At 38.9% G+C, this 25,052-nt stretch overlaps 1 protein-coding gene across 4 annotated transcripts in view; it reads left to right on the top strand.

Moving 5' to 3' along the window:
- Nucleotides 1-25,052, top strand: part of NTRK2 (neurotrophic receptor tyrosine kinase 2) — a 194,116-nt gene that overhangs the window by 104,749 nt on the left and 64,315 nt on the right. For all 4 annotated transcript variants that reach the window (XM_058827381.1, XM_058827387.1, XM_058827382.1 and 1 more), the window contains one exon: nt 6,828-7,016. In XM_058827381.1, the coding sequence (XP_058683364.1) occupies nt 6,828-7,016 (189 nt within the window). The remainder of the gene's footprint in view (nt 1-6,827; nt 7,017-25,052) is intronic.

Here is a 25,052-nt window from a genome sequence, read left to right as displayed (position 1 = left end):
TGGTGCTGTAAAGCTGAATAACGTACCTGTTATTTCATTAGACTCAAAGGTACACATTACTTAAATTATTCCATGTGGGAATGATCAACAGTGTAGATCTTTGCTCTGTATGAAAGTGATACAGTTAGAACCAAACAATTTAGATTTCTTGTGAAGCTGCAACAAATCAAAGAAAGCCAAGCATTGATTTTTCACATGGAAACAAAGGCAAAATACCTTTTATCCTTGATCACCCAAACAAAACAATTCACCATTGAATTGGTCTAGTTTCATCATGATTTTCAAACTGATTTCTCCACTTTGTTTTGCAATAGTTGTAAACAGATTCCTAGGGATTGCTTCTTGAGTTTAAGCCCTGGTTTCCTGCTCTCCTTTGAGAGACCTTGAAAAAACCTATTTTCTTTTGTTATTGAGATAATATTAGAAGTGCATGCTGTTGGGGAACAGAGGTATTTGTCTGCTGGATATGAGGATGTTCTCCAGCTCTCTGTTTGGGTTCTCCTGACTTCCTGGGAGCATTGTCTCTGATGGGAACTGAACTTCTTGGGCAGTGTCAAAAGGTTTTTCTCATCTCATATGTCAAGAAGCAAGAGAGTACAAGCTTAAACAAGCACTGGTGGGTGTAAATCAGTTAAACAGATTGATGATACCTGTCAGAAATGTGAAATTGTTTATCCTCTAAACACTAAAGCCTGGCAAGTCTCAGTTTTCTGAGTCACAGACTTAATGTGTAAAAGTGTGGTTTTTGGCTCAGTGTACTGTTCCAGGGTAGGACAGGCACTTTTCAATCTGTGAAGAGCAATATGCTTTAGCAGGATGGACTCAATTGTAAGGCTTTTTAGTGTGATCTTGGTGGTTTTTTTCACCACAAAGGAGAATTAACCCCCTAATACTCATTTTGCAACTGCATGTGATAGTGACTGCAGAGATGACTACACAAAAGCTAAGACTAATGGCTATTGTCTGGGTAGCTGGCAGGGATGGGGATATGAGATAGGAAAGGTCAGTTGAAAGGTGGATGAAGGCTAAATGTGCTATTGCTCCACACAGCTGAACTGCTGACAAAACATGGGAGTGCCTTGCCTTGAGCCTTCCCTCATTACAAGCAGTGGCAAATCAAAGAAAAGACCATAGTTTTAATATGCCCATTCTAGATTTGAAGAAAAGTCTGACTTCACTGTGAAAAGCTCCATCAAGAAAAGCAAGACTATACTTGTTTCTCTTTGGAAGCATATTCAATCTTCTTTGGTTGGTTGGTTGGTTTGGTTTTGGGTATTTTTCTTGAGTTCTATTTACACCTTTTCATTCTATTCCCTATATTCAACATATTGCATTTTAAGAGACCAATAGTTTAAAATACTTTTTCTATAATTGCATTGCTTTCTATTCTGCTGCCTTTCTTATCCAGTCTAACAGAATTGCACAAACATGATTTGGTGCCATGGTTTCTGAACTTGGGAATGCAAAGGAATATTTGAAGTAAAACTTAACACCTCAGTCAGAATAAAAGTGCACCAAGGTGTGATTACTCATCTTCCAGAGGCAGTAAAAGATAAGATGGCAATTTTTAGAGTAAAGCTGAAAAGGTGCCTCTTCTGGTAAGAAAGTTGGCTCTTGCTTTGATAACAGGAAAAATTGAATATCTGCTCTTGCTGAAGCATAACACTTTCATTTCAATCATGCAGAAAATATAAAAAATCTACAGCAAACATGGGAATCTCACAGGACCAGAAATTTTGTGTAATTGCTTTTCAGAACAATGTATTTAACTAGTGAAAAAATACACCTCTCCCAAAAGGAAAAGGGGAGAAGATTCAGTATTGCCTTGGAATTTAGCAGAGGTGCTGACTGATGTGACATACATTCGCTGTTGTGGTTTTAATTTGATAGTGTGCTGTTACATGTCTTGGCACAGACTGGTCCCTGTTCCCAGAGGAACTAAGAGCCAATGGTAGTGCAAAGTCCATTGAGAGGTCATCCTAGGAATCAACATAATTTTTCATGGGAGGAATGATGTTTATTAAGGCATCACAGCACAAAATCATCTCTATAAATGCTGCTTCTTACATGAGCTGCTTCCTAACAGTTGAGTGAGTAGATACATCCTTGGAAATTCACAACTCCAACCACAAAGCTAAAATCATGGAGGGAGTTGTGGTATTTCATTACCCTTATTATCTTTCAGTGTGCCTGAGCCATGAGTAGTGGCTTCACGGATAATTGTAGTGATGTGTGTTGCATAGAATTGTGTTGTGCAAATGTAGCTCCAACAAATAGAACATAGCTAGGTCTTGGTAGCATGTACATTAAAACTGCATTAACTCTGATGGTGATAGGAGTATAATGAACCACAGAATACAGTCATGGAGTGGCTTGGGTTGGAAGGGACCTTAAAGGTCACCCAGTTCCAACCCCACTTACCAGTGGCAGGGAGAGCTTTCACTAAACCAGAGCTCAGAGCTCCATCCAGTCTGGCCTTGAGCACTTCCAGGGATGGGGCATCCACAGCTTCTCTGGGAAACCTATTTCAGGTTTCCTCACCACCCTCACAATAAAGAATTTCTTCCTAATGTCTAATTTAATCCTACTGTCTTTCAGTTTGAAGCCATTATCCCTTGTCCTGTCACTGCATGCTCTTGTAAATATTTTTGCTCCATCTTGCTTGTAGGCTCCCTTCAGGTACTGGAAAAATGCAATGAAGTCACCCTGAAGCCTTCCATTTTGCAGGCTGCACAATCCCAATTTTCTTAGCTTTTCCTTTCATGAAAGGCTGTATATAATAATCATGAATGTCCCTCACCTGTTCAAAAACAGCAGCACACCTTGAAAATAATTAAACTTTATTTCTTAACCTAGGGAAACTAAATTTCTTTTGGCCCCACCAGGGTAAAGTACAGTGCAGACATACACTGTTCAAGAGATAGCACAGTTCTCCTTGAGATGTGCAGTAAGTGAAGTTTGCTGTTTCTGCCTGTCCCCATATTATATGTTGAGGATAATTTCCCAACCAAAATTGGAGGCATTTTGGTTGTATTATAGCTCAACAGTTTCAAATACAAGTGTTTTTCTTACATATCACAACTTTTTTTAGAGAGCTGCTGGGGTTTTTTTGTACACAAAAGGGATTTTTCTTGAGCCGAGGTGATGCAGAATTGACAAGTCTTTAGCTAAATACCAAATAGAAGAGAAATTAATATCTGTGGTGGATAGCCATCTTCCCCAAAGCAGACTACAGATTTTTTTCTGGCTCCAACTTGTCTTCTTAAGAAAAATTATCTAAAAATGAAATCAAGGGAAGATTCTTGGCAGCACACTGGAAGGTGGAGAAGGTCTCTGGAGTCTTCTTAAAAGCTTAAACCAACTATGAATCTGCGCTTGACAATAGCTAATGACTACTGATAGCATGTGATTTTCACTCCACCCCATTACATTTTGCCTAAAATTTTCAGATTACAGGTGTAAAACAGAGAGCAGATTTTATGAAAACCAGAGGCAATAGTAGGTGACTGAGTGTAATTACCATACTTGTTCTACCTAATTCAGTGACCGCATTTCACATGGATGAAACCACACTCCAAAGTGCTTCAAGAAATTACCCTTCATTTTGAGCACAGAGGCCATTCAGAAAAGGGCAGCTCTCATTTCTTGTCAGCACAGGTGATAGTCTCATCTTGCATCCTGGAAATGATTTTACATTACTAGAATATCATAGCTAGCTACAGGGCTGGCTGGTCTGTAGATGTAATGTGGCTTAGTGCACTCAGACAATTAAATGTAACTTTCTGATGAGTAGATGGTCTAGCAAATAAACAAGACTGGAAATGGTCTACGTAAAAGTTTGTTCACATTGATAAAAAGGTCAGGAAAGTGGAAGTTTGAAAGGATGTGAGCTCAGCTGCCCCTGATACACAAAAAAATTTCATCTGATGGGTTCTAATTGTCTTAATTAGAAGAGAAATAGACAGGAAATAGGATTTTTGAATGCAAACAACTATTCACAAAAAACACTGGATGAGAAGTTTACTTGCTAATAAGAGGCATCACAGAATGATATAGCAACAAGGTTCCTAGGGTGGAATTTTTATTGAAAAACTGTTTTGTGCTGCCAGGAATTGACCTGAAAGTCACCCTATTTTCATGGTTTTCCTCATCTACATCAGACAGCTGCATATGCTTGGAACCTGCTTCATAACACACAGAAGACTGGCTTTTACCTGTTAGCCTAACTGAGTTGACTTACAGAACTTTCCACCTGTAGCACTTTGCAGTTTGTACTGGTTGAAAATAGTAATTCACCATATAAAACTGCATCTTGAAGTACTGCAGAAATTATTCAGTGAATAGACTGAGTTCCTAGGCATTATCCCACTTTAAAGTGTAGAAATGTGTAATGGTCACTTTTCCTTGCCATCCCTGCATGTATGGTGGAAGCAAGTAATGACAAAAGAGCCTCGTCCTGTGCAGCAGAGAACAGCAGGACTGAAAAGGACTTAAAGACATACATCTATTAAGTTTCAGAGCTGAGAGAATTTCCCTATTTGCTGTGAGAGAAGGAATTTGATCCTCATACTAAAAAGAAAAAAAGCATTTTTTTCCCCCAAAGAAGTATCCATCAGCCTGCTTTTTTTGAGCAAAAAGTTGAGATTCAGAAAGTTTAAAGATGTAAGGATGGTATCTACCAAAAACTGAATGCAGTTTTAAATGGGCTGCACTCTTAATGTTTGTACAAATTCTCATGCATCTGAAAAAGGTGTTGTGACTTAAGTATTGGCCCTGCCATCTAACTGGCCCATTCCCACAGTTTGTTAGGCTCTGCCCTTCATTACAGAAATCTTCACCAAAAATTCTTAATCCTGGCATCTTTCCCAGTAGAGTCAATCATGTGGGGATCTGGGTGATCAGTAATGACAAAACCAGCCTTGGTATGAGTATTTAACTTGATAAATTGCAGACGTTGAAGCTTTACTTACATTTGTCAACAGTGACTTTCCCTGTGAAGTGCCAGGTATTTGAAAAATTACTTCTAGTGTTTCAGGCTGGGGGAAGAAGTAGTTTTTCAAACTATGAGAACATTTCCCTCATGCACCATTAAACCAGCTAGGGAGAAACAGAAGCAGGACAGGGGTGTGAATATGCTTGTGTCTCAAAATATAGGGTTGAATAGCCACATGCCATAATATTTAAGTTTTATTGCTGTGAACCATGCTTCATACTGATTAAGTGATTTTGTTAACGATACAGTGAGCCACAGAAGAGTAGGGGCTTCTTTTAAACTGTCCTTTCATTGCTGTGCTTGGGGCTATCCTTTTTGTCATCTGGTTCTTCAGCTGTGTGTCTTCTGCAGTGGATTCTGTTTGTTTACTCTCATGTCCTCAGTAATGTGCATACAGAACCGGCTGCTGGTCCCCATTCTCACTCTCCCCTCTGCATTCCCTGTCTCTTCTGCAGACACAGATGCCATCTACATGGTGGTTTACTCAGCTCTGTCTTGCATCTGCAGTGTTCCTTCTATCCAATCTAAAACTCAGTCTGGGAGTCCAACATGTTGCAGTTGGGTGGCTTGGAGTAAACACAGCTTTTTATTGTCCTCAAGGTCTTCTCTTCTGCCCCCTTCTTTGCAAGGACATTTGCTCAAGCTGTTGCTGCTGCCCAAAGGCTAAATGCAGCTTGCTAAATATGCAATTTCAGAATAGGCATTTCCAGGAGGTGTTTTTTTCCATCTGTTTCTAGCATTGTCTTTTGATTGTTACAATTAAAAGATGTGAATGTCATCCCAAAAACCTTAGTTAATGTGGATGGAGAATGAAGTGAAATATGGTATGTGTGATCTCTGCTGTCTCTTCAGTCAGGAGACTAGGCAAAATGTCTCTTCTGCTAAATGATGCTGGTTTTCTATGAATACTGAATGTAAACTGGAAGAACTAATGTGGAATTTAAGTGGAAAAGTTAGATATCAAGAGTTTGAATGTCATCTGTGCTGGTTTGCTGTTTGTTCAAAGGCTCAATTCATGGAAGTGGGACACTGCTAAGCAGGATTTTTTTTTTTTAAATCAATTTACAAGGTTTTATCTCTAGCACTTTCATTAAAAAATGCAAGCTTAGAGTAAAAACAAAACAAAAATTGTCACTGAATTGCTGCTCACAATAGACCTTTCTCTGGAAGGTGACTAGATTGAGATATGGACTGGGGAGCCAGTAGAATGTGCCCCTGGACAGGATGAGCCTCTCTGCAGCAACTCCAGGTTTTAACTCCTCTACTCTTCTCAGCATCTTCTCTGCACCTCTGTGACTATGCAAATTGTCCCCTGGATTTTGGCCCTGAACCATGTTTCAGAGATTACCAGCTTCCCACATCAGGACAAGCCCATTTGCTCTGTGTCTTGTCTTGTTATAATGCCAGGATTTCCCTGGATTTCCTGGATTTGTGCTGTTACTGCTGTGTGCTTCAGGTAGGGCATAAGGTAAAAAAGTTAATGTGTGTATTCCATGGCTTATTTTTGAGAGCGACAAAACGACTTCAACAAGTTTTGAGATCTTGCACAGTGACAGACTGTGCTGGTTCCTGACATTTACTCTAGATGATGTACCAGTTCAAAAACTTGTTTTGATTCCATTTCCTAATGGGAAAAAACCCACTGTTCTCCATCTGCACCCAGAGATACAAAATTTTTCAGGTAAGGTCAACAAGACACACAAAGAGAATTGTTGACTAGAGGAATGGAGGACAACTGGTCAGAATTTAAAAAAAAAAAAAAAATAAAAATTGCTCATCTGAGGGAAGAGTACCATACACTGGGTTACAAGAAAATATTTTTTTCTAACTCTAGGTCCTTCTTCAGTCATCAGCAATGACGACGATTCAGCCAGTCCCCTCCACCACATTTCAAATGGCAGTAACACTCCATCTTCTTCTGAGGGTGGTCCTGATGCAGTCATCATTGGGATGACGAAGATTCCTGTCATTGAAAATCCACAGTATTTTGGAATTACCAACAGTCAACTCAAGCCAGACACCTGTAAGTACAAGCTGTATGTGTTTCAGTCATTCATTTTACCTGTGCAAGTGTTGTGGCTCCTTAACAGCACTACCATAACAAAATACTCTAAATTCCTGGGAGTGGAATAGTGAGGTTAAAATGTGTGCTATTTACTAATGGTATATGGGATGAACTGCTTTACCTCTGTCTAAGCCAAATTCAGCCCTTGTGACAAGGCAATGAAGTGAGCAGTGTTATGCTCAAAGCCTGATCCATATTTCAACAAAATCATTGGTAGCCTTTCCATTGATTTCAGTGGTCTTTGGCCAGTGCTGTGCACTGAATGTATTATTGGGAGAAAACAAATCTTGGATCAGCAAAAAAAGAGTATTGTTACATACGCACTATTTATAAATTGATCATATCAACATCACCAGATCATATCATCAAATCATATTAACATAATCTAATCTGAGTTCTCAAATTTCAAATTTCAAATCTGAGTATTTGTAAAGTTGTAAAAATTATAAGGGTTAAAACTTCAATACTTGTAATTTCTTTGTACAATTCATCCTCCACAGACAGAAATTGTTTTGAATGTTTAAAAGTAGAGCAGAAGAGACGGTTACATGAGGGACAATACATGTCACATACAAATTCTTTCACGTTCAGTTAGTAGCAAGTGGAATGTGAAAAAATATGAAGAGCTAAACATATTGAACTATGAAGAGTTAAAAAAGAGTATCATTTACTTCAGATGCTACTTTTCAAACCTAGTAATAGTTTCAGAATTGAGCATGTGAAATGCCGGGCTTTGAACCAGTGATTAGCATTAGTGTACATAACTGAAAAAATACCAAAAGGAAATTGTGGTAAATAGAAACTGCACTCTTTACTATTTTTCATCAGGACACTGAGTTCTCTAAGTGTTTCAGAGAAAGTTGTTCTGAAGTGTCACTGGAAGTCTCAACTGTTTCTCTGGGAAGTCACTCTAGAGATTCCCTAGAGTCAATCTAGAGATTAGCGAGCACTGGTCTTGCAACTAAGGGACACTAAATCCTGTCTGTATCCTACCCTGAAAGATACCACTTTCTAGCACAAACTGTAGTGTAGAGGCTTACTGTCAAGTTTGGAATCCTTTGCTTCCAACTTTGCAGAGCTTAAATGCTGTAACAGAAATTCTTTTTGACCTGTGCATGACCACATGCATGCATGACACAAATGCATAACTCCTAACACTGCAAACAAAGACTGATGCTGAACTACCCACTTATCTTGTGAATATTAATGCTTATTTAGATCCAGATTGTTGCACTAAGCACAGTCCAGAAGGATGGTCCTGAAAAAAAGGTCTTTTTCTGCCTTTTTATTGTATATCCCTGATGTTCACTATTACTACAGCTTTTTTGTGTGAAGCTATTTTGTGGCTTGAAATGCTGTATTACCTCTTCTACCAGCAGATAATCACAATCTGAATATTCTGACCCAGAATATGCAGTGTGATCACAGGAAACCACTGAATTGGTGATACTTGATCAGCAAGAGAAAAATGTTATACAGATGCCTTCTGATTAGAACATTAATTCTTGTGAAAAACAGAAGCTGCTAAAGAATCATAAATGAGAAACATCCCCAGTAGTGCTTCCTATTGTTATATAATAGTCTATGCTTTTAAAGATGAGGTACAGTCAGAAAGACTGTACCTCTGTTCCCAGCTGCACTAGACAACTTTTTAATTCTTTAAATAAGCATCAGTAACTGCAGAGTTTTTAACTTCAGCATTAATGTTGAAACAACATATATGCTGTTCTGGGGAAAAACAAAAACTGCACTAAAATACAGAATTCTCTCACATTTAGAAAACTGCACATTAAGTACAGACATATTAAATCACGGCTGACTTGTGTTAAGTAGGTCCTGATCCTAAAAATACGTGAGTCTGTATTTGGTATTGTGGGCTGCAATGAAACCCACATGGTATCTCAGAAATTAATCACGGTACATGAAGTTGAGCTGGTGTATATATACTTGCTGGATATGCTTCAGGACTTTGCTGTGGTGCTCTGGGGAGGTTTGAGGGGCTGGTGCTCTGCATTCTGACACATTGCCACTGTGGTCCCAGTCTTTGTGTTGTGGAGGGTGGGGGCGTAGTGTTGGTGGTAGTTGTTTTGCTTTAGCAGAGAGAATCGGGTAAATTATGGCAGTGTATAAACCAAGGCAGATTTCTTCTACCACTCTGAGCATCTATCACTAAAAAGGTGTAATTGAAATTGTCTTGGACAAAAATGGGCTTCCCAGATATATTTTCGCATATGCACGCTTTCCTTCTTTCTCAGTTGTTTATTGTTATGGAGCTGTGCTTGTCCTTTCTTAACCCACCAACCTCCTCCTGATGCGTATATCTGGTATTTATAAACCTCTAAGTAGCTTTTGTACCTTTTTTGTTCCTGTACGGAATAATGCCAGCTTCAGATGTCAACTGGTTTTGGTATCCAGCAAGATAGTTAACAGTTATGTTTATTTCCTATTTGATCTGAGTTCCATCGTTTACCACCATTAAGCCAAACAATCACTGATAGTCATGATGGAAAAGGTCCTTCTGTATTTAGCATTTGTTGGTCTGTGTAAGGAGGTGAGACATCAAGCTAGGTGCATCTGTACACAGATTGTATTGCAGTTTTCACAGAAATGAAGGAATATTTTTGCTGTTAGTAGCACGTGGAGTTTCTTTTTTATTACCTAATTAGGCCATACTTTGACTTATCTGCAGAAAACCATTTCTGAATACAGTATATCAAGCTTCATTGCAAAGAATTAGAATTGCATGTGTTTAAAAGAAAATTTAAAAGTTGATTACAATCAGTGTCATTTGAAATTCCATCACTCTATCTTGTAATTTGGTCCTTTCACTACTGAATAACTAAATCCAAAGAGTGATGACTTCAAAAGAGTCTGTCTCAGGCTAAAAATTACAGCACTTTTCTCCTCTTAAGGTATAGCCTTCAGGGTGGAAAAAGCAAACTAGTGGAGACCAAAGACCCATCAGCTTCAGTGGTCAGGTTCCAGTCATCACTTTAGAGGACTGCATTTCTGTCATTTCAGCACAGCATTTGTCTTTACCTTTAACTGACAACACAGTAGAAGATTACGTCTTCCAATTGGGATTGGCTGATAATTACCGCTTAACTACCAGTATTTCTCATCAGCTCGTTCAGCATATGTCTGTCTCACATGCTATGCCAGAGCTCCTGGCTTTTCCTTTCCATGCCATGTTCTGTTGGTTGCTGCTGCCTGGCAGGCTCATCTGCCACTCCAACATCTTGAATATTTTCACCTTGGAATGATACAGTCTGGGGTGCACAGACCATGTTTCAGACACCTACCAGACTTCTTGGTTCTTTTTTGTACGAATGCAGAAGGTATGTCTCATTTGTCAGTTCTTGTCAGACAGTGAAAATTCTGATTTTAGATGGGTGAGAAAGAGCCAGAAGCCTGGGCCTGCTGCAGTGCTCTTTGTGGTTAAGGCATTATAAACCAGGTGCTGTGTTAGTGTCTACCTGAAAGCCTCTTGCCTGGGAATTACCAATACGGTTCAGTTGTTGCTGTTGAAAATTGAAGCACAATTTTGTAGGGGAGTAACATCACCAAGTCCATAAACCTTGCATGGATGGCAAATCTTGCGAGATTTTTGTTCCTCTGAAATCAGACGCACAAGGAAATATTTTGGGGGCATTGAGCCTAACCTTTTCTACGTGGTTAGCTTCACTGATCTTATGAGCTGTCACAGACCCTAAACTATTTGAGATTTTCATTAATAACATGGTATTTCAAAAATTAGTCCTCTACCTGTCTGCACATAAACTGTAGTTCCTGAAGTTATCAGACAAGCCTACCAGACCAGTTGAAAGAGTATGGAAGAAACAAATCCATTTTCTCAAGGAACAACTGTGGACTTTCTTCATCACTTGACTTGCAGCCTAGCACTTGGAATGTATCATGACTGCTAGATTTCCGTGATTAATGGTGGAAAATGCAGTCTGTAAACAGCATGGCTGTGTTGGTAGAAATGTGAAAAGCCAAACCTCAGGAGAGGTCACAAAACGTCAGTGGAAGTGCCCAGGCTGAGATTCTTAGGGCAGAACTTGGATAAGAAATTTCTTGCAGGTGGTTTTGGGATTTTGAGAATCAAATTGTTTTCTGAGCCTTCCACCCCTGCCCCACAAAGTCTCTGTGGTTGTTTGGGTGCTACTAAAAGGAAGGTTACAGCTTTTCCCTTTAATGAAGAGGTTTCAGGCCCCCTACAGTGGAGAAATAGCTGTACTGACATCAGTTTGCACTTCCCAGCTAAATCTGTACTTGCAACTCACTCAATTTTGTCAATTTCATTGATTTCAGTGTTGGAAAAGAGCGTGCTGTACTGGGCAGGCTTATTGATTTGTCAGTGGATGGTTTAGTGGCAAGATGTTTTCAGTGACTGGCCTTATAAATAGCCATTGCGTTTCAGATAATATGGTCTTGATTGTGATTTTCATATGGAAAATTTGGGTATGTTCTTGAGATAGTCTTAATATTTTATCTATATTTCTGCATTTTCAGGTTCTGTTCTTTCAAGTGTAGGAGCCTGAATATGCAGTTTAGATAATAGTTATTTTACTTCCACTTGGCTCCCATTACAGAAAGTCTGAAGCTGATTACAAGTTGGCAGAAATAATTTTTCTAAATTAATATTTATTTATTTTGCTGATCTGAAAAAAATAATTTAGCCCATAGTTCCTGTTCCAGAGTAAATTGCTAATTGCATGTGCAGTACTAATTTTAAAGGCAGAAATTCTGAGAGCACCCCTCTTTTATCCCCTTCTGAACACTGAACTTTTCAATTTATACTTAGGGATTTTTATTTGCATTTTAGTGTTTGTTACATCATTTAGTTAAGGGTGACCTCAATATTTTTCTGACTTTCCTTATTCTTTAACTATATATTTCTTTTTAACATGTGCATAACCAGATTTTGTGTGCTCCTATTAGTCAGTAAAGTTGCAGCAGTGCTCTGCTTCAGACCACCACTTTCTTTAATGGCTTTTGAGGGAGAAAAGAAATAGGACAGTTATAATTTTATCATGACTCCTACAGTACCGGACTTCTGTGTTTAAAGCCATAGGTCTTGGATTCTGGTGATGATGTCAGATTTTATTTTAGAATGAAAAAAAACCCAAAGAAAAGGTTCAGAATATGAGGCAGACCCCAGAAGCCTGAGGAAACAGAAAAAAATCTGGATTTTTTGTTATTTTGTTTATTATGTTCCTTTTTGTTTTATTCATTACATTATTTTTATATTCAGCTTTGATTATTTGGGAGCATTTGAACAGGGCAGAAACACATGAGTGTCCAGAGCTGGCCCTTCCCTGCCACTGTGTGGACACAGCCCTGTCATGGCCACCACAGAGAACAGAGAGGTGCAGCCAGACACTAGGGCCACTGAGTTGCAGTTCCTCTATCAGGCTGTTTGCAGAAGGGTGCAGCTCCTTGTAGTTCAACACCTTGTTGTTTTTCACAGCTCTGACCACTCACACCTTACAAGGCAGTCTGGCTTCTCTTAATTTTGGAGCGTGTTGACAACCTTCTTCCCAACCCTTGGATCAATAACAGTGAGTCATTCAATATGAGAAAAGAAGTAGTTGTCTGTATTTCCAGGGTAGGTGCAGCAAAAGGAGAAGCTGTGAACACCTGGTCTGTATTTTTCAAGCATCCTTGTCCCAGGAGTCCCACGGCAGAGCCTGGCCCCAGCATGTGTTTCTTTGTTGGGTGTGCAAGCTCTCACTGCCAGACAGGGATATGAGACTCCAGTGAAACAGAAGCTGCTGGGAAACCCAGAATTCACCAGGAGAATCTCTGTGCTGCTGGGATCTGACAGGCCCCTCACCCAGAGCAGCATATTTTTCTGTTTCTGGGCGCTGCTCATCTTGCACAGGTAGTGTACTTTAGAAAGTAACAATGTGCAAAATGCAGACTGCCTGCAGCAGGTGGTCTCCATTTGACTTTATTCCAGACTCTGTCAACCTACAGTTTCCTACAGTCCTGAGGAATGGGGGTAATTTTTGCCTAACATTATAAGGTAAAATATTAATTAAATTGAGTTGGTCCCTGTGCACAGAAGGATTGCCCAAGACAAACTCTGTGAGCATTTCCATCTCTTTGGAAAGACTTTTGTAATTGAGTGACTACAAAAAAGGGCTGTGTAGTGTTTTCTTAACCAGCTGAACCCTGGGGCTGAGGATTTTCCATCAACTCCCAAAGTCTGCAGCACTGAAAATTTATAAGCAGCTCATTTTCCTATAAAAGACACTATGACCTCACAGCCAGAATTCAGAGGAGCAAAACTGATGAATCTTAGTGAAATCCAGACTAACGATTGGGAAGAAAAACCTCTCTGTCCAATCTGAACTTGCAATTCCTGGCATTCATTGGTAGTTGTGATTGTGGGGTTTAACAGGGCACTCACTTTGTACTCATCAGGTGCTGAAAACTGAAAAAACTTTATATGCTGAAAACCAAACATGGATGAGGTTGAGATTACAAGGAGGGATATAAAAATTATATTTACTTCTTGTCCTGATCCTACTGTTTGTTTTACTCTGGAGGTATTTTATTGGCTGAATAAGGATATAAAGATATAGGAAGTTATATTTTATCATTTTGACTAAATACTTTTGTAGTTTGACTGCATATTTTAATCCCTGATTGCAGTCACCATTTAAAATATGTGTCTTTACAGTTGTTCATCAAGTCACAGGTATGTCAGAATTGGCAGCTGTATATATCAGTGGTGTATTTCCATTAGTTGCATTTGACCTTTTTTTTTTTAACTGGGCAAGAGATTTTTCTCTCAGACCATAGCATTCTGACCAAGAATGTGGTCATCTATTTCCTTTGCCCAATTAATTAAATGCAATAGGAAATAAATGCATTTTAGAGAAATTAGATATTTTTACTCCTGCTGCTCATTCTGAGACTCAATAAACCTGCATTTTTTTGTTTTCCAACCAAATGCAAGAAATGCTTCCAAAGGCAGAAGGCTTCAAGTTGAAAAGCGTGGGCTTTTACCTCATTAAGATTTCAGAATTTAAAAGAAAAGCGTATTAATGTCCTCATTTAGTGTTGAGGTGAACCCACAGAATCACTTCTTTCCCCATGATGTATAACTTTTGTTGCACTCTTGATCTGTCCTTGAAGTCCATTTACATCTAATCAAAAAGGGAAGATATCCTGCTCTGCAAAATATTTGCATTTCATCACACAGAATGTTGTTCTGTGACCCAGATTATTCAGTAAAATATTTGCACTGAAGTCCAAATGCTGGAAATGAAACTGCAAGAAAAAACAGCTTTAACTCTGATCTCTGTTTCGTGGATAGCACAAGTGTTCTACCACCTGGAAATAACAGTACATGAAACATACTTCAGGGTAAATAGCAGATGTTATAAGGATATCTGAGCAAAGAAGATCCAAAGTATGCATTTCAAGTATATATTATGAATCAAGACAGTATGAAACATGAACTCTCAAGGAAGTGTCCAGTGTCAAAATGAAGGTGAAGCCTTAATTAAAGGCTTTAAATTGTTTAAATTCATCAGGTAAACTTCAGGTAACACTGTTCTTCCTCAGGAGACCACTGAAGTATACTGCCTACATCCAGCCCAGCTATGGGCTTCAGTCAAAGAGCACACTTTATGAAAGATAAGTGAAATTAAACACATGTTCAAGCATTTTCTGCAATTCAGTTATTAGTCAGGGTCAAAAAATCTAGTGTAGTGCTTTTACTGTAGTGTAGTCTGCGAGGCATTGCTACATTTCAGTTTGTCATTTGATAATACATCTGTATCAGAAATACATATAGTGCTTTGTCACCAGAATACCTATCTAAATCTGTAACATGTAAATGACAAATAGTAATTTATATTCTAATATAAGTTAAGTTAGGTTAAGTTATGCTTTTCAGACTCTGCAAACTAGGTTCAATGGATGTTAATTTTATATACAGAAACCTGCATGGGTAATACTTAAACCGAATGGGAAAAAAAAAGGATAATTCATTCTGAAAACATCCCTATCATGGGCCTATGCATGGGAGTAGGATTTGGCCTTGGATTTATTTCTTTGTGTTAGTGAAAGTTCTGGCTAAATGAGAAATACACATGCCAGGGATAAATTGAGAAATTCTAAATCTGAGAAATACTAAAGTATGAGCAAGTTAGAAATAAATAACTTCGTAGCCAGAATTACTTCCTAAACCCTACTTCTAATTTTCTTGTATTCATCACCAAGCAAGTTGCATCATTATTCAGAAGAATGTTTGTGTAAAAATGCAGTTAGCCTTGAGCGTGAACTCAAGTGAAGATGAATTTTGGGAGAAAATGATCAGGAATACAGATGCCCACAGTAAGCATTGGTTAAGACAGTATTTATTGCAGATACAATGTGATGAACCATGTTGTTTTTCAGCTGTGTGTAACATCTTCACTGTCCTTGCCAGCAGCTGTCTCTGAGCAATTAAGGCTGTCAGTGCTTTGAGACTGACATTTGAGAGAAGTTTAGCAGTTTGTGTCCTGTAGGACCATGTGGCTGGCTTTGCAAGTCTGCAGAACTGCCACAGGCAGGGAGGCTCTGGGAGGCCTGTTATGCCATCAGAACTCAATATATTCACGCCCCTCATGTTTTCGTGTGTGATTGGGGGTGTATTGACTTGTGTGGCAGCTTGCACCCAGCAGGAATTCACCTGCTCAGTGTCCTCCCTCCTTTTCCTGTATCATTTGTGCTCTGGTTACTAAATTATACCAAGGAGCTGCTTTCCCTACTGCATCCCACTGGAGAAGAATATGAAGGCTGGGATGCAAAAAGCTTGAGCTTTCAGCTGCTCTTCAGTGGTTAATGTCCCAAAGATTTTTTGTTCTGCAGCCTGTGCAGCTTGATTATCATCTGTTGTCAGGAACCTTTCCCAGCAAAAATGCCGCTGAGGTTCATAAGATTTAAGCATGTTAGTTTTGGTTTTGACAGGTTTTTGCTAGGGAGTTCCTCAGTCTCATACTTATCTGCATCTGTTTTACAAGGATAGGGTAGACCAGCACAAGTTGAATCTAACAGATATTTAAAATTCCACCAGAGATAAAAGTAACACAGTTGGTAGTATTATTAAGTACTCTGTAATGTTCTTCAAATATTTTTTGTCAGTGTTGGCTTGTTAATTAAACTTCTGAATAGGCTTCTCATATTCTACAAGATCAGTTGGGGAATTACTTTTTTTCTCACTGGAAGATGTTTAATTAATATGCCTATTTTAATTTAGATGTATATATTCTATATAATAAAATACCTGAGTTCAGCATTTTTCAGTCGTATAAAAGCCAGGATGTGAGCAGACAATTCCAGGAACATACTTCTATCACTAATCAACTGAAATGTATTTTATGATAATTTTTTAAAGCTGTCCCTTTCTCACTTGCCCTTAAACTAGTTCTCTTTTGATTTGTTGGACAGAAGTGAGAACACCTTTCATTACCCTCTGTTTTCTTGGTTAAGGATGCTGAAGGTACCTCTGCTGAGTGGGACAGTGTCTGAGGGGCACAAGGAGAGACAGACAGTCCTTGAGCTCAGTAGTACTTGGCAGTGAGGGTTGTAGTGGCTTTCTCAGCCTGTGATTGAGCAGAACACTCCACAAAGGATAGGCTATTGATCTTCAAAGGTCAGAATGTGGATTGAACTATGAAGCATACAGACCTGGTATGAGGTGAACACTAGATTGGTCCTACCTCTAGTCTATCCATGCCCATAATAATTGAAGACTCTTATTTGCAGGTTGAGAGGGACTTATTGTGATAGCAGCACAGAACTCCCAAAGGGGAAAGTAAGTGTCCAATAAGCAAAGTCAAAATGCTGCAACAAGATCTGAAATTCTTAAAAGTTCTCCAGGTGAAAAGTTGCGCCATACCTATGGCTACTAACTTGCCTGTTAGCTTTGGGGGCCAATTAAACAATTAAATGGAAAACATACTGCATGGGAGTATTGTTTACATTTATAAAAAATATGTGGTGAATGCATACCAATTATTTCCTGTTTCTCTATATTGCAACATATCTCTGTATATCTAATATACATTAATACTCTAATACTAATACTCTCTCTAGAGATTTTTTTTTTCGATTTCTGCTGTTGGGGGAATTTAAATTCTGTTCCTCAGATGTCAGCTAGTGTTCTGAAACAGCATTCAGGTACTAAATAAAACTAACCAACTGGTTTTCTAGGAAGCCCTAAACAGCTTCAAAGTGCAAAGTCTGGTCAATAGAATTCAGAGGCTTAGTCAGCTTAGTACTTTGGGAAATTCCAGTAAATTATTGGTTCACCTTTAGCTACCTAAATGCCTTTGAAAACTGGTTGTTGGAAACTGCTGAAAGTGAGTAGTTGCACAGGCTGCAGGAGGATGCAGCTCTGAGTTGTATTGGATGGCTGGAATCAGAGATAAGATGGGAAGCAAAGCTGTTTTCAGAGATTCCTTCCTTCTTTGCTCCTCCCACCTTGGTTTATTTCCACAGAATTGGAATGGAAAATGGGGTGCCTGTCTCTATCATGTTTGTTTTATTTATTCCCAGGTTGGATAGAAACTAAATCTAACTTCAAACAATCTCCAGCCTATATAATTTTGAAGGAAAGAAAGATTTGACAGAAAGATTTTCAACTGCCATTATGAATACTTCCTTGAGCCACAGTTTCAGTTAGGAACTTTCTGAAATTAAGCCATTTCCACACAGCAATTATTTCTGAATGTTGCTGAGGATTTCTTTAGATTTCTTGGGATTTCTTTCAAGGATGTACCTCTTTTTTTTTATTATTTTTTCTCTTTTTTTTTTTCCCCCTGGTGCCCACAGCTTGGAACGCCTGTGGCTGCCTTAAGAAAGAAACCCCAAGAAATAGCTGAAAACAATACCCATCGAGTGGAACATGTCCCACACAAAGTAGGAACATAAAAAGGGAAAAACAAATGGAAAATAAACAAGAACCTCAGCTTCAGCTTTTTTTGGCAAAGAAAACACAATAAATACATGTCTGATGTGTTCCAACCACTTTGCAGGAGGACATGATTTATCTTGTTCCTGTTTTATTCTCATCATAAGAAAAACAACCATTTTGCAGTATTTGCAGACTCCACTCAAGGGGCTGTTGAGACTGAAATAGCAATGGGATTGCCTCCAGATAGAAACACATTGACCTGCCCTATGTAGAAAAGCTTGAATAGCTCCTTCTTGAGTGATAAGGAAAAAGCGAAAAGCTTATAGGCTAATTCTCCAACCTCTGATGTAGAAGTACCCTGTTACACAGCGTTGTGTTTTAATGGGTTTGTGATGCTTGGTTCCATGAAGTTTACATGTGCAATGGCAGGTGTGCAAAAGTGCTGAATAATCAGGTGAGAATTAAATGATTTGTGTTATCATTGTCCAGCAATGCCATTCCTGCTTATATTGGTAGTAGATTCTCAATTTATTTTGCATACTTTGTCTGCTCAATTCAGGAATGGACAAATTGCTACAGTGGATCCCGGTAGTAACTCTTCTAGTACCTGAAAATGGCAGTACCTATTAGGAACTTTTCTTCAAATAAGCATCCAATAAACCTTAAGGTGTGTATTTCTTTCAGGTCGTCTAACACGTAAAGACTGGCTTATGCTCAGTGACACATTGTCCTTTTGTGAATACTAACCCTGTCTAATAAACAAGCAGATATTCCCAGAATAGTATGCAGTGCTTTCACTGACATTAACAGCAACATATTTATATCCTCCTATGCCTGAAACACTCAGGACCAGGACACCAGAGGAGAAGAGAGATTCAGAAGCAGCTGAAAGGCCAAAGGGTGACAGATCACCCACAGCCATTGCAGCAGTGAGCTGATGTTCATCTGTCCTGCCAGGTAATGACGTGAAACAGTGTTAGCAAGATCAGGTATGATTAGAGCCCAGCCCTCAGTGCAATCACAGGAGTGAGCATTTGGTTGTGCCTTGAGGGCTCTGAACCCCCACAGCTTTCACAAAGTGCCTGGAGAAGAGCACCTCATCTATAGCAGGACAACTAGAGGCAAGTTTGTGGTCACTCAAGCTCAACAGCCCAGAGCTGACTGCAGGTGTAAGCTGCCTGTCACCAAGTCACATCAGTTCTGTGGCCACTGCTGGGCAGGGTGAATTAGTGGGCTGGACTCCCTCAGGTGCCATAGCCAGCCCCAGCAGGCGTCAGGCATGAAGCTCAAAAGCTCTGTGCTCACTCAGCCCTACAGGAAAGGCCTTTCAGCCTTGTGCCCACCCCTGAGACACCCTGACACACCCACCACTGGGTGCATTTTTTCAGTGAGGTGTATTTGCAAACACAGTAAATCACAGTTCTTACCCTGAAGATGTGGTATAGGAGCACAGACTCAAGACTCAAATTCACAGAGAATTTCTTGGAGAACAGACTTCCTTTTTGTCTTAGCTTTTTTATCTGAATAGGAAGATGACTATTTCCCAACTTGCTAAAAGCTTTTGCATTATGCATTCTGATGTTGCACATTTCCTTGTTGGAAATGCTTTCCCACATTTTCCATGAGGTTATATTGAACTTTAAAGTTACATATTTTTGGCAGCATTAATTAAAATTAATTAATAGCAACATTTTAGGGAACCTTGAAATTGTACCACACTGAGGAATAAACACAGTGCAAAATAAAGTGTATCTTTCAGAAATCATAGAATCATTAAGATTGGAAAAAAACATCCAAGATCATAAAGTTCAACTTCTGACTGAATGAGGAAGATGAGAAGATTCAACTTTTCTTTGCAGTGTTATCTTTCCTCTAGAGGCCCAATCCAGAACTGATTTCCCATTTTAACAAACATGAGTCTTTCCTGCTTATTGGTCTCTCTGTGTTTTGAAATTGGCCTCAGCATCTGAAGCAGGGCTGTAGTAAACGGCAACATTAAACAAACTGGTAAGAGATTTATTTTGGACTGGTAGTTTTCTTTTTTTGACAGCAAGATAGAGTGTTTTCAAGACAGAACAAATCACACAGGTGTTCATTGCTCCTGCAGAAGACAGCTTTGCCAGCTCAACTTTATGCTTGTGTTTATTGACAGAATATGTATACAGAAATATATAGAGCACTTTTTATGGGAAAAACACAGAAAAGCATTGCATGTTTTTTATAACAATGGAGAGAAAATGTACAGAGAAGTGCTTGGGTATTGGGGTTTTTGGGGTTTTTTTTTGTGGGGTTTTTTGTGGGTGGTTTTTTTTTTGTTTGTTTGTTTTGTTTTGTTTTGTTTTTGTTGGTCTACTCTTGGGACAGAGTTCCTGCCTCCTTGTGCCATATTTTTCATCGTATAAAAAGGATTGTGCCCACCCACAGTGAGCTCTTGTCCTCATGAGACCAGTCATACATCCCATCTAGATGTCTGCAAAAGCTTTTAAAAAACATTGTTTTGCTTTCTGTGGTGTTTCTCTATGGGTATACTATATACAATCATGCATGTTAAAATCCATGCTGTTCATTAGCTAAAGCATCTCAAGAGATGAGTTTTCATTTTTAAGAAAGAACAATAATTTAAATGGCAATGCGGTCTCAGAAAGATATCAGTCCTGGGTTTCAATCTTTCCTAGATCTCGACACACTTCCAATAAGGAAAGGAAATCCTGGTTCACAAGCTAGGATATAAATCCTCCAAGGTCACAAGCTGCCCATTATTCCCTACTCTGCTTTCTGGTTGAAATTCTGAGAGGCTGTGTCAGTGCTGAGCTGGACTTGGAGTTTTGCATGGCATATTAGCTCTCTGGGTAATCAGTCTAAGGCAGTCTAAGGCAGACATAGATCAAAGCCTATTTGAACATATTCAAACCAAACCCAGCTACTACTGTTCTTTGTGTTTAGAATTAGCTTTTAGGTTGTTGCTTTCATGTAAATTAATGAGCCATTTAATACTGTGCAAGCTAAGCATTTCTGCATTCTGAAACACTTGAGTTACTGAGATTCTTTATGTGTGTTGTTAAGTTATGCAAGCTGTAGGATGACTGTGAGTAAAATCACACTTTTGAACAGTTAATCTGATCTACAGAAGGTGGATAGTTTGATTCACAGAGCCCAATAGTTTCTTCTCCCTTCTTCTTCAACCCAATGAAAGGTGGTGGAACAAAGTGCCAGGTAAAAATAATGTGAAGACTTATGAAATGAACCCTATACATGAATGCAAATATATGAAGTATATTCTTACATTTTTAGCAAGATTATGGAACAAAGAAAAGTCAATGCAAACTCTAACATTTTACCTATTACCTTTAGTAGGCAGCTGCTCTGTATGGGCAGAACACGATGTATGTCGTTAGGCTTTGCTACAGGGAGTAATACCCATGTTGCAAACATGGAGAAAAAAATCTTATCTTTAGGTGCTGTTTAAGACAGAAAGAACATTAAGGTGTCATAAATGGAAACTGTGAGAAAAAATTACTGAGAAGTTAATTAGACTGGACAAAACTGAACCAATGTCACAAAGACGCAGCATATATAAATCATGCTCAGACAATGGGGAAAGGACACACAAAATGCTGTGACTTGCATCCAAGCAATAACCACAGAGGGCTCCCGTAAGAAGTGGCACTCTGGGAGACAGCGAAGTATACAGAGCTTCCGCTCCCAAACAAAGAGAAGGAAGGAGAGAATGGGGGAGGGAAAAGGAAATAAAAGATAAACAAGACAAAAGGTAGGCCTGTTGTCAGTTTACTCTGATGAAGCCAATGTTTTGCAGCTGTACTTCTCCAAATTTAACACAATTACAATCACTATCTACCATGTACTCCATGGTTTCAGGATTAGGATTAAGAGAGCAAAAGGATTTAGGCAAGTAGTTTTTGCTTTTGATACATTACCTGATTTGTTAAACATGCAGTGTTTGATTAAGGATTTTCTAATTGTCTTTCACCAGGCCAGTGTGTTCATTAAGTTTTCCAATTAGTTGGCGTGTCAGGGCCTTATAACTGTGGCTTTAAGAGTTGATTTTGTTTTGTAGCTTTTAATATATATATTTATTGCTCCTCTAGATGTTCAGTAGGAATCTACTTCTTGAATCCCTGATGGCACTGCATTATGGTCATAATTATAAAATGTCTCAGATCTTTGGGGAGTGTGAAAGGATCAACAGAGTACAAGATGAGCAACAAAAACCTCTTCTAGGTCACTCTTTATTTCTCCATCAGTCTGTGGCCACCTCTGGGCTCCAGCTTCTACTGCTGGAGATACAAGGAGGAAGATTATTAGGATGCTGGGAGAGGGGAAATGTAACAGCAGTGCTTTTGATTATCAAAGGGTCTGGGTATTTAAGAGGTATCCTAATTTACGCTGGCCACTGAAAAGTTGAGGAACTATTCTTCAGATTCTCTTTTATTAGGAATATTGATATAACAGCACTATCCTTACAGAAGATGAGATGGCCCTTCATAATCCAAATGCTGACTCAAACACAAAAATACTGTTGCATACAAAACTTTTGCTGTTCCAAAGGATATGTACATAGACAAATCTTTGCAGTAACATGGGAATTAAAATGCAGAATGCCTCTTTCATTTTTATCATTTTGCGCATTCTGGGAGAGATTTTCAGAACAATTGCTTTTAAGTCACAGAATTCAGATCAGACTGTAAAGTTTGTCATCTGGGAGTCCAAACTGCTAGAATGAGGAAAATAATCAGTGGAGCAATGTGCTGGTTTGCAGGGATCCTGCACAGGTTTCTGAGTGAGACTGGCAACCAGTTCTACATCTGGTGGCAGCCTTGAAAGTGTGGTTCCTCCATCATAATGCAAAGTGAAAGGAAGGTCCTGCAGCCTTTACCAACCACCTTGTACAGCCAGAATAATACAGCCTTTACTGAATTAATCCATGTTCAGTACAAGCCCTCCCCCTCCAGAGTTCCAGGGTAGTAGCTGAGATTTTAAATGCACAGAAGTAAAGCTGTTCAAAAATAGAATTTTCCTCCCATGGGAGATTTTAGCATTTCAAGATTATTTGCTGCTTTAAAATATAAGAGAAAGCATAGGGCACTTGGTTCAATTTTGTCTCAAGTTTCAACTTGAACTGTAGAAACAGAAAAAAAAAACTTCAATAAAATTTAAACAAGTTGGTATTTTAAAATTATATATTTTTTAATATTTCAATTTGTGAAAATATTTCAAAAATATGGGTAAGAGTGTTTTGGTGTGTGCTTGTCTGGGGGAGGGGAATGATATTCCCACTTTGGAATGTTAAATTTGATTCTTTGTTTTAGAAAGCAAAAGGGTAACTAAAAATCTGCTCCCAAATATTTAAAACTTTATTTTACATCATTAATATTTTTCAGTGAAATTTTTGACTAGCTTTATGCTGGAATTAATGCTATGGGAATCAAAATTTTGAATGTCCTGACTCATATTTAACTAGTATTAGTATATTTTCTTTCATTCCTACACCTGTTTCCATTAATTTTCTATTTGAATTTAGCTGGTAAGGGACTCTAAAAGACAAAAATTTGTATGTTACTGCGAGTGATATCCAACAAGTCCAAACCTTCTTAGATTAAAGGGTGAAACTCCACTGAAGTCAATGGAGCTTTAAATATTGGCACCACCAGAAAATTCGTCCTGTGGAATGCACTTGCATTGTCATATTTTGAATGCTCTTCATTCTCATGACAGACATTACTAAAGAAGTCTCTTTTCAAATACTTATGCATTTATTATTTTCAAAACCCATCTGGTCAGAGAGGTCAAAAGCTCTTCTCACCACCATAGGGAGTCCATGGAAATTTCGGCATTCTGAAGTACCACAGGTATCCAACAGCATTAAAATATTAATGATTTTTTTTTAGTTCTTCTTTTTAACCATGCTTTGTTTTTGTCATGAATCAAAAGTGGTGGAATCTAATTATTTTTTGATTGGAAGGGCAAACACTCCAGCAGGAAAAATGTCACATTAAAATCAGATTACTTCCAACAAGTCCATAACAAAAATTCTCCTAGTGACAAGTCCTGATCCCTGATTGCTTTGCATCACTAATGTGATGCTACAATAGCATTTTTATACTGTATTTCTGGCAATTTCCAGTATTATCTATAGAGAAAATAGAATGCAGGTCTCCTCCAGAACACAAAAGCCCAGTGTTTTTCCTGTTTGGCTGTACACTAAAGCTGGAGTTTTCCCTCCTTGCCTATGTTGATATTTTTCCTTAAAAACAGAGAATAATGAAATCAGTTTGTATTATTTCCATCCATTACTTTAGAGCCCCATGGTCCGACCAAGACCTCACTGTGCAAAACACTGGGGACTCTGCAGGTTCACATAACCCTTGCCTGAAGAGCTTTTGGGCTATGGCCCCTCTGCTGTAACCTGGAGCTACTTAGTTGTCCAGTGGACAGGTTACAGACCTGGGGCTTCACACACAGGGTGAAGAACGGGGAAAGGATGCTTGGTTGTCCTGCCTGTATGAGCAGGGAGTCCCAGTGATTAAATCCTTTGCCCCAGATTACACAGGAAATGTGTGTCTGACCCCGAGATGGGAAGCCAGATCTCCTGTGTGGCACCTTCATCCCCTGACCTATCCGTCCTTGCTCCCCACTGTCATGTTGGCCTCCAGCGCAGAAACTTCTGACCAGGGAATTTTCCATTGAGTTCTGCTGCTGATGAGTTTCTTTCTCACCAATAGGTGGAAACTGACAGCCCGGTTTCTCAGGTGACACAAGGAACGGTTCTGCCATCCCAAATGAGGCAGGAAAAACATCACGCAGAACAAGGAATTTTCCATAAGAAACTGTACCATAGCAACTGAAAAAGACGTTGAAGCACATTACACTTTCTCATCTTGTTGCAACCTGTGCTTTGATGCAACAGGACATCAGAAAAGTGAAGACTTGGGTTTTTTGTTTTTCTTTTCCTCACTTATTTCTTTGGCCAGGAGAGTGATTGCTTTAACTGGTGCTGCTTGATCATATTGAATTTATTGCAAAATTATGTAACCTTTCCACATCCGTCTCCAAAGTCT

The sequence above is a fragment of the Poecile atricapillus genome, chromosome Z, assembly GCF_030490865.1.
Source record: "Poecile atricapillus isolate bPoeAtr1 chromosome Z, bPoeAtr1.hap1, whole genome shotgun sequence".
Classification (NCBI taxonomy): domain Eukaryota; kingdom Metazoa; phylum Chordata; class Aves; order Passeriformes; family Paridae; genus Poecile; species Poecile atricapillus.
Note: the sequence above shows the minus strand (reverse complement) of the source record. Positions and strands in the feature narration are given on the sequence as shown.